The sequence below is a fragment of the Bison bison genome, unplaced genomic scaffold (assembly GCF_000754665.1).
Source record: "Bison bison bison isolate TAMUID 2011002044 unplaced genomic scaffold, Bison_UMD1.0 scf7180017864312, whole genome shotgun sequence".
Classification (NCBI taxonomy): Eukaryota; Metazoa; Chordata; class Mammalia; order Artiodactyla; family Bovidae; genus Bison; species Bison bison.
In genome coordinates, this window is record NW_011494884.1 from 2,343,234 (window position 1) to 2,355,768 (window position 12,535).

General features: G+C 48.0%; 2 protein-coding genes across 2 annotated transcripts in view; both read left to right on the top strand.

Annotated features, from left to right (window-relative positions):
* The first annotated feature begins 132 nt into the window (after positions 1–132).
* Positions 133–10,339, top strand: PXMP2 (peroxisomal membrane protein 2, 22kDa). The gene is made up of 5 exons (XM_010852453.1): positions 133–453; positions 2,749–2,865; positions 4,378–4,540; positions 7,435–7,554; positions 9,999–10,339. Exons 1-5 carry the CDS (start codon positions 332–334, stop codon positions 10,065–10,067), a joined length of 591 nt encoding a protein of 196 aa, XP_010850755.1. The 5' UTR covers positions 133–331; the 3' UTR covers positions 10,068–10,339.
* A 1,639-nt stretch (positions 10,340–11,978) lies between these two features.
* The window catches only part of PGAM5 (phosphoglycerate mutase family member 5), an 8,160-nt gene continuing 7,603 nt past the window's right edge, over positions 11,979–12,535 (top strand). The window contains exons 1-2 of the mRNA XM_010852528.1: positions 11,979–12,057; positions 12,188–12,533. Of these exons, the coding sequence (XP_010850830.1) occupies positions 11,979–12,057; positions 12,188–12,533 (425 nt within the window). The remainder of the gene's footprint in view (positions 12,058–12,187; positions 12,534–12,535) is intronic.

Genomic DNA, 12,535 nt, shown 5'->3' on the forward strand with positions numbered 1-12,535 from the left:
CCCCGCCACTTCACTGTAGAAATTTGGCGCGCTCGCAATGACTCTCGCGAGAAGCCGGAAGCGCCCCACCGCCCAATCAGGAGGCTCGTCGCACCCCGCCCCACAAAGCTCCAATCGCCGCCGGCGCCCGAGGGGGAGGTGGCCGGTTAGGGAGTCCGGGAAAAGTGCGCGGAGGTGCGCGTTGCGTAACCAGGGGTCTGTACCCGGCGGCACTGCGGGACGCGGCGGGGCGGGAAATGTCCGGCCGTCCCCGCCCCGCGCCCTGGGCCCAGCGCCCGGCAAGCCAGGAGTGGGGTCCGTGCCCCCCGGTGGGCGTGGACCGGGGAAGACTATGGCGCCGGCGGCGTCGAAGCTGCGGGCGGAGGCGGGACTAGGGCCGCTCCCGCGGCGGGCACTCTCCCAGTACCTGCGCCTTTTGCGGCTCTACCCAGTACTCACCAAAGCGGCCACCAGGTCTGCGCGGAGCGGCGGAGGAGGGCACGAGACGGGGCCGGGGTGGGGGTGGGGGGGTGCGAGGGTGGGCGCGGCCCAGAGCTCGGTCGGCCGGTGACCCAGCCCCATAAGTGCATCCAACGTGGGGGTTTGAATGTGGAAGGCAAAATCCCGGTGTGTCAAAATGACCCTCCAGATGCCTTAAATTAACCAGAACTCTTAGCACGTGCTGTTCTGTATATTTGGTTCCGAGCTCTAACTCGTAAACACCCTAAAATGTGGACCCAGGGACCAGACTAAAGGAGTGCACGAGCTGAAGGACCTGCTGCAGATCTCGGGTCTCCGGCCCCTCTGCCCCGGAGGTGGCGGTCGTCCGGGGTAAAAGGGCCTGGGGGAAACATCTGTCACCCGCTCGGCTCTGCGCAGGTTCTGCAGCTACCTTCCAGTTCGTTAGTACCTGCTTTTGTTTTGAGGCTAGGTTAGACTGGGGCTTCCCTGGTGGCTCAGTCGGTAAAGAATCTGCCTGCAATGCAAGAGACCCGGGTTCTTGTTTTGAGTCCAGGATAGGCTGGGGATTCCCCGATGGCTCAGTCGGTAAAGAATCTGCCTGCAATGCAAGAGACCCGGGTTCTATTCCTTTGTCGGGAAGAGCCCCTGAAGAAGGAAATGGCAACCTATTCCAGTATTCTTACCTGGGAAATCCCATGGACAAAGGAGCCTGGCGGGCTAGGGCTACAGGCCCTGGGGTCCTAAGAGTCGCACAGGACTTCCCGACTAAACCACGACCACCACAGGATGGACTAAATGGGTTGAGGAAGGGCGAGGAAGGCTAGACTGGGTGGGAGGTGTTAAGACATGCTTCAGCAGCTTTGCATTTGGGAGAAAGCTGACACAGTGCCCTCCTTGCTCGTTAGGTGAGCCCTTTGATTTGGAGTACTAAACATTTTATGAGACATCCCCTCTTCCTTTTAATTAATCCGTTTTACAAGTTTTTCCCCTTTTATTAATATAGCCTTTCATACATGTGTACAGCTGCTTCCTGTCTGGGGGAGCATTAGCGATGATTGAGATAAGTAGGTCCTGTCCCTACCCTCACAGATCTTGCATTCTAGTAAAGAACTAGTCAAAAAGTAGATAAATGTATCACACAGATAAAGTGGTCAGGGAAGTTTTATTTGAGGAGGTGACACTTAAATAGAAGCCTGAAGAAGGAACAGGCTGTACAAAAAAGAGAATCAGGGCACAGCAGGAGCAAAGGTCCTGCGGGAGGAGCAATCTAATAGTGGTGGAGTGGAAGACAGGCCTGTGTTCCTGGAGAAAATGAACAACAACCAAGAGAGAGGAAGAGGAAGAAGTAGTGAAAGATCAGATCAAGAGACTCCATGTCTCGTCCAAGAATTTTGGACTTTATAGCTTAGAAAGCTTCTCAGAATGCAGGTATAGACCAATTATTGACTGGCTGGGCCTGTCTCCACCTTTCTATTTGAAAGTTTTATTGTGATGATTGTAGATTTACATGTGCATGTGTGCTAGGTTGCTTCTGTCATGTCCGACTCTGCGACCCTGTGGACTGCAGCCCACCTGGCTCCTCTGTCCATGGGATTCTCCAGGCAAGAATAACTGGAGTGCGTTGCCAGTCCCTCCCCCAGGAGATCTTCCCGATCCAGGGATCGAACCCATGTCTCTTGCGTCTCCTGCATGGCAGGTTCTTTCCCACTAGTGCCACCTGGGAAGCCCCAGATTCACATGTAGTTGAAAGAAACAACACAGGGAGATCCCTTGTATACTTTCCCCAATTTCCCCCATTGGCAATATTCTGTAAAACTGTAGTATCACAACCAGGACACTGCATAGATAACAGACCATAGGACTTATTCAGATTTCCCCAGCTTTTCTTGTTCTCCTCTGTGACTGTAGGTGTTAAGTTCTATGCAGTTTTGTCACATGTATAGGTTTGTGTGTCTACCACCGGAGTCAAAATACAGAAAATTTTCGTCATAAGGAACCCTTGTGTTGCCCTTTTATAACTACACAGGGTAACGTTTCCCAAAATTATAGGATAGCATCACAATCCTGGTATGACACTTATACAACCCACCGATTGGAAATCTTACCATGCTTCTGTGTGTGTATTAAGTTCTGCCGTCTCCACCTTTTCATGCAGGGAACTTACATTTCGCTGCTCTGATAAGGGTTCATCTCCACCCATCCCCAGCATGTTCTTCGAACCACTGTGCTAATTATGTGCAGGAATAGATATCCGCCCCCCAGTCCCGGTAGTTCACTTCTGTTTTCTGAATACCCCTCTCTCCACAGTGGCATTTTGTCAGCACTTGGGAACTTCCTGGCACAGTTGATTGAGAAGAAGCAGAAAAAAGAAAACTGTTCTCAAAAGCTAGATGTCAGCGGGCCTCTCAGATATGCCATCTATGGGTGAGTTCCATAAAGGGACCGGTTTACTCAGTAGCAGGCTAAGTGCGACAAAGCTAGGATATCAACACCTGGAATTACCTAATTTGGAAAAGTAATTTTTAAAAAAGCATTGAAGTCATCATGAGAGAAAAATCAGAATGATATACGTTAGCTTCACTTGTTTTGTAGTTTTATTTGGTTTTTATTTTGAATTGCATGGGTGAGGGTGGCCATAGTAATTGAGCTGAGAGGCCTGAGGGCACCTAAACCTGAAATCGACTTCAAGACCCAAAGACTCTGAAAGAGGGAAACAGACTCAAATATGACCAGTTAGTTTCTGTTGTTAAATTCAGAGCATAACCATTCAGAAAAGAAATCCTTAGGTATCCTGAAAATTGTCATTTCTGAACTACTTTTTAAATTGCAAAAGCACAGAGATTCAGAAGTTTTATCTATTAAATCCACCCCGAGTTCTCTGGCCAACAACACTGTTTGTATAGATGTATTATTTAGAAATCTTTTGCAATAGGATTGATTTTTTTCAATTCAAAATTCACAAATAACATTTTTGTATTGTAGGCATGCTAACTTGAGTCATCACAGCTTTTCCCATAATGTATTTAAAGTCCCAATCCCTCCAAAGAGGGGTTGGTAATCCCTCCACCTGGGAGTGATTCTGATGCATTCCCCTTATCCAGTCACAGTTTTCCATCCTCAAGACTTCCTGTTTTTCTTCCTCCTGAGAAGCGCTGCTCTGGGCCAGTTAACATTCCGTGAAAGGGTGGAGAAAGACGAGGGAAAACCACTTTTTTAAAGGCTTGGCACTGTGGAGCTGGAAGGCCCCTGGGCCCCTGCTCATCTTTTGATTCTGGATTTCATGGAGTCTAAGATCTGTTGATCCAGTAGACATGGTGGCAGGGTTCAGTTTTCTTCCTGAGTACACTGTGCTGTTTGGAATGAAAAATAATACAGACAAGCCAGTGCACAGCACCAGATCTCAGCCCTGATAATGATCGGAGAGAGTTTGATAAAAAGCTCTGACACCCGGGATGCTTCTGTTTATTTACCGAGCACCTTCTCTGAGCCAGGCCCTGTTCCAGACAGAGCAGTGAACAGACAGACACAATCCTGTCTTGTGGCATTTACCTTCTAAGGGTGAAGAGAGGGCACTGTATAAACAAAGGAGACCATGACATCCAGTGATAAATGCTTTGAAGAAAATGGACAGGGCCTGGAATAGAGAGTGGCTGGGACAGTGGTAGGTTCGTTATTCAGGACAATTGGAAGGAACTCTCTGAGCCAAGTGTTGAGAAGGAGCCAGCCATGAGATGACAAGGGGGTGCAAAGCAGGAACAAGCCTGGTCTGTCAGAGGCAAAAATGAATGCCTGGAGCAGATGCATTGAAAGCATGTTTTCTAGAAGGGCCACACAGACCTCTGTAGTCAGTGCTGAGGGACTCCAGGGAGGCAGGTTTTAGGATCTGGGGTTTGAGGGTGAAGGGTGTATCCAACTCACCCCCACCGCGGGCCTCAGGTTTTTTTTTACAGGGCCACTGGGTCACTTCTTCTACCTCTTGATGGAGCGCTGGATCCCTTCCGAGGTCCCCTTGGCAGGCATCAAGAGGCTCCTCCTGGACCGCCTTCTCTTCGCACCCGCCTTCCTGTCTTTGTTCTTCCTTGTCATGAACTTCCTGGAGGTTGGTCTCTAGCACTCATGCACGCCAGCTATTCTTTGGCATAAGGATAACGTGGTTGGAATTCAGAGGGTCTCTGAACTTTTGAGTCAAGTTGAAGTTTCACATTGTCCTCTATGAAATATCAGAAGCAAAGCACAGTAGTATTAGCAGTACGTGTTGGCCTGATGTAAGCGTCCCAGGTAGAGAGGGCTGTCACATGTCCATTGTCACAGTTACCCCAGAGTATTGTTTATGCTCATCACTCCTTACACCTTTCGGCAGGTCTTATCACTGAATGTGTTAGTGAAGAAGCACATATACTGGTTTATAAGAATGTTTCTGAATGTTTCGATAGCTGTTTAGTTCAATTCAGTTCAGTTGCTCAGTTGTGTCCAACTCTTTGCAACCCCGTGTGCTGAAGCATGCCAGGCCTCCCTGTCTGTCACCAACTCCCATACTTCAGTATAATTGATGTCTTTGTACTCCCACATATTTTATTATACATTTCAAAACATTCTGGGAAGTGGATGCATGGGCTTCACCAGACACCAGAGGGGTCCATGGACCTTGCAGAACCCTGTGCTCACTCGGGGTGTGGACATCACAAGTGCTCTGAAGAGTTAACTTATCAGCATAGACTTAACATGGCAATGGAAAACTTGAGAGGTGTGTTCACCCAACCTCATTCCCACTACCTACCACCCTCACCATCTCCTTTCTGTCCTCTGTGTGCTGAGATGTGTCACGTTCTACCCTGGAAGTCATTTATTTCAACCAATCACAGCAAGTAAACACTTCTCACTTGGGTTTTATTTTGAAACCACATCTCAAGTTCTTGTTAGTAAGGAGGACACCCATTGCTGTCTAAAGTGATCCTGGTGGGAGGTAGGAAAGATGTTTAAACTTCCCTGTGATTCCTAATAAGTCCCTAATAGTAAAAAAAAATATCTGGGAAGTCCTTAGGAAATCAGATAGGAGAAAGTGGAAGGGTGCCTGTGTTAGGATTGAGGGTACCACAGCAGTTTCTCCCTATTTTTTCCTTCCAAATAGGAAGTGAGTATATTTTCATTAAAAAATAAATACCCTACATGGATAAGGCAGATGTTACCAAGGCACATAAAGTTCCCACCACATAATGACACATGTGAGACCACACTCTCCATACGGCACACACACTACAAGCTGCTTCCACATCTGGCATTCTGTGATCCAGACGTGCACCTGTCCCTGTTGTATAGGGATTCCGTCATGGTCAATTCCTAGAATTGTTATCCAAAAAGGCTGTCCTTGTCTGTCCTCCCTACAGTGGTGCAGAATGATAGCATCAGCTGACATCTCTTGAGCACTGAGCTCTGCATCCAGTGCTTCAGGTCTTTGAGCCTAACATCAATCCACTTGACAGCTGAGGAAGCTGAGGCCTTCAGTTATTTACGGGGTAAATACTGGCCTAAGGTGCTGTAACTGTGAGTCACTGAGTCGGGATTCAGACACAAGCTTTGTGATCCCAGAGACCTCTAAACTCTTGTTGTGGAGCACAAGCTCTAGGCAAGCAGGGTCAGTAGTTGCAGCTCTCCAGCTCTAGAATGTGGGCTCAATAGTAGTGGTGCCAGACTCAGTTGCTGTGCAGCATGTGGAAGCTTCCCGGACCAGGGATCAAACCCGTGTCCCCTGCACTGGGAGGCAGATTCTTAACCACTGCCCAACCCAGGAAGTCAGGTGAGAAATATTTTCTGTATCTTTATGAGGTTGGGTGTCTTTTTATATGCTTATCTGTATTTCTTCCACTAACTCTGCTCATTTTCTCTTAGAATGTTTGCATTTTTTCTTTCTTATTTGTATGTTTGTACCTATTAAGGATATCCATCCTTTGCCAAATAAAAGTCACAGATATTTTTACCATTTTTAGGTGTTTGTTTTAACTTCATAAAAATGTTTGTGTAAGTTATAGAAAGTATCTTATAGTGTCTTTCTCCATACAAAAGCTTAAAAAGTCATGTATTCAAATCTTCTAGTCTTTTCCTTCATAGGCTTCCTTAAAGGAAGATACTGGAAATATTTTCCTATATTTTCTTCTTCTACTCTTATGATTTTATTTTGTACATTTCGATAGGTCCAAAGATAATAGAAATATTTTCCTATGCTTTCCTGTAGTATTATGTGTTTTTAATATAGTGTGAGATATACTTTGGTCTATGGGCTTCCTGGGTGGGTCAGCGGTAAAGAATCCGCCTCTCAATGAAGGAGATGTGGATTCAATCCCTGGGTGGGGAAGATCCTCTGGAGGAGGAAATGGCAACCTATTCCACTATTCTGGGAAATCCCATGGACAGAGGAGCCTGGTGGGCTACAGTCCATGGAGTCTCAACACACTTCAACGATGAAACCACCACTGCCACCACCAGACTTTTTAATTGCCCTAACTGTACAGAATTTTAAAAATCTCTAGTAAAGCAAGCCTTCCTTTCTTACTCTTTTTCATGATGGGTATTCTTGTGCATCTATCCTTCCAGGTGACATTTAGAATCATTTACTGGGGTCTGTTTTTTAAAAAGAACTCCTGACAAGTTTTGATAGGAAATGCATCAACTTCGGAGGTTATTCTGGAAAGAACTGACAGCTGAGCCATCAGCAGCTGCAATTCTGGTGCCCAGACCAGCAGTGTGAATCACACCATCATCAACTCAGCTCTCAGGGGTCTTGGGCAAAGGTCACACACAATGAGAGCACTGTTCCGATGATCTTCCTACTGGATTGTTAGTTCATCTGGCTGTATCACTGATCAAGCACACGCATGTGCTATGTCCATATAAATGGAACAAAACATGAAGTTTTAAAGAAATCATTGAGTTAGGCTTTGGGGTCCTTCGCCTAGAAGGCCGGTATTGCTCATGGTCTGCGTTTCCCCACCTTTGCAGGGGCAGGACACCGCCGCTTTCGCTGCCAAGATGAAGAGCGGGTTCTGGCCAGCGCTGCGGATGAACTGGCGAGTGTGGACACCTGTGCAGTTTATTAACATCAACTATATCCCTGTGCAGGTGAGGCCAGCCAGCTGCCAGCGTGGAGCCACAGGGGGCTTCAAGCTCCCCTACAGCCTAGCCTTTTTCCCGAGCCTTGGGTCATCCCAGGTTCTGGATTCCTCCCGAGGCTTTTCTCTCTGCTCCGAGTTGTTACCATTACTGGATTTGAGGAGGCAAAGCAACACAGTGGGGCCCAAGCTGGGTCCACGCTGTGCCCCTTCATCCCAGGCTGTGCTCAGCTTTCTAGGGTTGGATGCCCACCCCCACCCCCAACCTCCAGGGCTTCACAGATTGCAGCCCAAGGCAGCCTCACCTGCAGGGACATCAGAGCCAAACCTGAGTGAGGCGGGGGCGGGCTCTGAGTGGTAAGGGGCACAATGTCTGGGCATGAACCAATTCACTGACCTCTGGCCGCTGGCCCTAGGCAGGCAGCTGAGGGGCCACCCTCCGGTTGGTTGAAGGCCCTGCCATTGTCCACTGTCCTCACACCCAGTATAGCTCACCTGTGACTGGGTCCCAAGACCACTGCCAGGTGGATGGGCTCACAGCTGAGATTTATTAGGGCCACACAAAAGGGATGTGCGACTGGATCCTGGGAAGCCATTGCAGGTGCCCCATGCTCCCTGCCCTGAGGGCTACGGGGAGCAAGCGATCATTTACCCACAAAATCAGCCAAGGCAGTATTTCTGGCCCAGGGTTTTACTTGGGGCTGGCACATGGACCCTGCTGCCTGCACCAGAGTTCCAGCCTCCGGAGAGGAGACCAGCCACTCAGCTTCAGCCACACTGATTTTGTAGGCACTTTAGGCCCAGGGAACCATTCTCATCAGGAGAAAGGTGGAAACCCACATCCAAGTTCCCAGACACCAACCTCTCAAACAGGCCTTTGCAGAAATTCCCAGGCCTCAGCCTGCTGTGTTGCCGTTTTTCTGCACACTATTTAAGTAATCTACCTGAAATTAGCTCATAAAAGCTGGTTTCCACCCTGCTTTAGATAGAGGAAAGACACCCGGGGCAAGAGCCCCCTTGGGAAAGAGCTACCTTGAAAGGGTGGGAAGGGGGAGAAAGGAGGGCTTGGTAGTCACACACCACACACACCAAAGATAGCAGAAGACCAGAGGCAGTGAGAGACAGCAGTTGCTGATGTTGGAAGTTAAAAATCGCTAAGTCTCCATTAGCTTACATGACCTTTTCAAGAGCAATTTCAGTGGCTTGATGGGGCTGAAGCCAGATTGTTGAGGACTGAGTGGGTGAAAAAGTAGAAGATAAACTACAAAGTCTAACTACAAGTTTGTGAAGCATAGGGGGAAAACCGTAGTTAGCAGTGGTCCAGGGAAGGAGAAGGTTTGGCAGCTAGAAGAGTGGCCGTGTGACAGGCACATGGCACCCCAGGCTGCCCCAGGGAGAGGGGTGGGGATGGGAGTGGCACATAAGCAGAGAGACACTTCTTCCCGTTGAGCAGAGGAGAGGAGGTCACTGTTGACTGGGGACCCCCGTTTCCTCTAGGAGGGAGGCGGGAAGGGCAGGGGAGGCTGATGGGTATTTTGAGGGGAATAAAGTAGTGGTCAGCTTGGCATTGTGAAAGATAGGAGAGGAAGCTGATTGGTGATGGGGGAGCCAGCAGCCCCAGGCAGGGGCCTGGGGCAGGTGAGAAGCAGGGAGGATCATGGTTTTTCAAGGGAGTACAACTGAGGAACAGGAAGGGAAGAAAACCGGGGATATGGACCACAGGTTCTAAGACATATAGAGAGTGAAATAAAGACATGAGAAAACAGAATGGCTGAGGATGTGGAGGGGCCTGTGGATGAGAGTAGAGAGGCTGGAAAATAGAATCCTTCTGAGTAGCTTAGGGGCAGTACTGCAAGCTTGGGGTCAGAGAGCTCCCTAAAAGGTGGTTGCAGGTGAGTGCTTAAGCAGCAGGGAGTTTATTCAACACGTATGTATTGAGCACCTGCTGTATGCCCTGTGGCTGTAGACTCTGGGCTAGAGCAATTAATGAGATAGGCCAGACTGCTACTTTCCTGGAGCTTATGTGCAGGGGAGACTCAGTAATTAACTAAAGGTGATTTTAGGTGGGAGTACGTCTGTCAGATCATTGAAGCAGATAGTGGCAACAGGATGGGTCTGAGTGAACTGGTCATGGAGTTGTCAGGGAAGAGCCAGGTGAAGCTACCCACATGATGTCTGGTCCTGGGGTAAGAGGCCTACCAGGAGCTGAAGTGATCAGTGAAGGAGTGTTTTCCCTACTGTCCAGTTAACATCATCAGGCAGGGAGACTGTCTTCCTCACCCTCTCTGCTGGAGCCCAAGCACAGTGCCTCATGCAAAGTAAAGACTCAGTAAATCCAGCAGTGGGTGGATGGGCTGACCAGTGGATGAGCACTGTCCTGGGGGCCTCATACTTGATGAGTGTGCCCAGGGCCTTCCTCTTACTTTTTACCTTACCATCTGTTCTCTCTGGCAGTTCCGGGTGCTTTTTGCAAACTTGGTGGCTCTGTTCTGGTACGCCTACCTGGCCTCTCTGGGGAAGTGAAGATGACCTGGAGAGGGTGTCAGACATACTGATGACTGGGGTGGGGTGAGAGAACAGAAATAAGCCAGCCAGGCTCTAGATCATGAGATTCAAGATGACTCGAACATGATGGATGGAGAAACAGAAATCTCTTAATGTCAGAATCGTGTTTTAAAAAGGCAATCGCTGTCCTCAGGTGGTGCTGCCCTAGAAACTTAAATATAGCAGAGATGATTTCACCTGTCACCTTGGATTGAATTATGATCACAATAAACTATAATGTAGCATTTTCAGTGGTGATTTTAATTTCTCAGAATAATTGCTGTTGTTTTGATAGAAATGAGTGACCAGAGGACTGCTCTTGGAATTTTTTAAATGTTTAAAAATTTGTAGTAAAATATATCACAATACAACTGTTTAGCTACTTGGCCCCATAGGGCAAGGGCCCCTTAGACCAAGACTTTCCCTGACCTTCTGAGAGGCCCTATATACCACCCTTTCCACTGGGTCTACTCTCCTGTTGCTCATTTACATTAGCCCTCCTTCCCTAGTTTTTCATTCTTAACATTCCTTCCTGATAGTCTCCCATCCTTATTTCATGGATACAATATCCCTTGGGATCTCAACTGTATATATTTTAAAATTTTCTTCTGTCTTGTGTGCTGTTTTCTGTTTTCACAGGGTTCTTTTTTTTTTTTTTCTATTTGATCTTTGTTGTTGTTCAGTCACTAACTCATGTCCAACTCTGCGACCCCATGAACTGCAACATGCCAGGCTCCCCCGTCCTTACTATCTCCCACAGTTTGCTCAAATTTATGTCCATCGAGTTGGTGATGCCATCCAACCATCTCATCCTCTGTCCCCTCTTCTCCTTTTGCCTTCAGTCTTTTCCAGCATCAGGGTCTTTTTCAATGAGTTGGCTCTATCCAGTCATTCCAATGAATATTCAGGGTTGATTTGATCTTTGTTTTACTCTATCAGGATTACCTGAAATGTCTGTAAATACTTGGATGTGTATCATTGTTAAAAGAGTCAAAGCTACTCAGACATTCTTTGGAAGATTTCTGTACATGGGTTGCACTTGTGACACTGTCCTTGGTGGTGGGCTGGCCAAGCAGGGACCCAGTTTTGTTGGGGCTAGTGCCTGTAACTCATCTGGCTCTTCCAGATTCACAGGACTGGATGAGCTTGCTTCTTGGCTTCCCTCAGTGAAGGCAATTGATATTCCATCTTCTCAGATCAATAACAATCTGATTTCCAGCTTTCAAAATTTTGTCAGCTGATCTCTTTGCTTGGTTTCTTCTGTGAATTCAAGCACATCTTTTTGAATTTGTCCTTTTAAAAAAAAATTTTTTTTGCTATCATTTTTCATAAGTGACCTTCTGGAAGGAGACATAAATATATGGGTTTAAGACACCATGTTTATGCAGAGGTCTGGGTATTTCTGTGGAATACGTTCATTCTTCAAAATCCAGAGTGACTTTATAATGTAAATCGGATATCACTTCCCCATTTAAGTCTGCCCAGATGATCCAGCAGTTCCATTTAGTTGTATACCCAGGAGAACAGAAAGCAGGGACTTGAAGAGACGTTTGTATGCCATGTTCACAGCAGCATTATTCTCAATAGCTAAAATGGGGAAACAACCCAAATGTCCATTGATGAATGAAGAGATGTCCGTCAATACAGTGGAATATTATTCAACCTTAAAAACGAAGGACATTCTGACAGATGACTCAGATGAACCCTGAAGACATTGTTAAGTGACATAATCCAGCTCCAAAGGACAAATACTGTTTGACTCTATTTCTTTCGGATTCCTGGAGCAGTCGAACTGAGACAGGAAGCAGGATGGTGGATGCCAAGGGCTGAGGAGTTTAGTGTTTTAACAGGCACAGAATTTTAGTTAGGGACGATAAGAAAGTTCTGTAGATGGATGCTGGTGATACTCGCACAACAAAGAGAACGTGCTTAATATCCCTGAGCTGTACACCTAAAAGCGGTTACGTTGGTAAATTCTGCAGTATGTGTATTTTGCCACCGTAAAAACAAAGCAACCAGCAAACCCTGCTGGAGTTTCCTAATTCATCTGAACCAGACCCTCAAGTTATCCAAGGGTTCCACCTGGGCTTTCTCCGCAGGTGCAGGTGTAAGTACTTGGGTCGGGTCCCTGCCCAGACGGCTCAACCGGGGCGCCGTCCGAGCCCTCGCTCAACGGCAGAAACGAGTCGCGCAGCAGGCCTCCGGCAGCAGGTCGACCAAAGGTCTCAGAACCACTGCCTACCACCCGGCTCCGCCTTTATCCCTGGAAGTCACCGCGGCGAATAAGGCGATTGCGGCGGCGATCGCGGCGGCTCCCACGCAGCCAGCCGGCCGGAAGCGTACGTCCGACGAAGCGTGTCCCTCGCCGCACGCCGTCCACACCCGAGCGCGCCTGCGCGGAGCCCGTGTGGGGTCGACGCGGGACTTGACCGGCATGGCGTTCCGGC

Coding starts and splice junctions, on each gene's coding strand:
- PXMP2 (XM_010852453.1), top strand. CDS start 332: ATGGCGCCGGCGGCGTCGAAGCTGCGGGCGGAGGCGGGACTAGGGCCG. Junction 454..2,748: donor CTCACCAAAGCGGCCACCAG/GTCTGCGCGGAG, acceptor CTCTCTCCACAG/TGGCATTTTGTCAGCACTTG. Junction 2,866..4,377: donor CTCAGATATGCCATCTATGG/GTGAGTTCCATA, acceptor CGCGGGCCTCAG/GTTTTTTTTTACAGGGCCAC.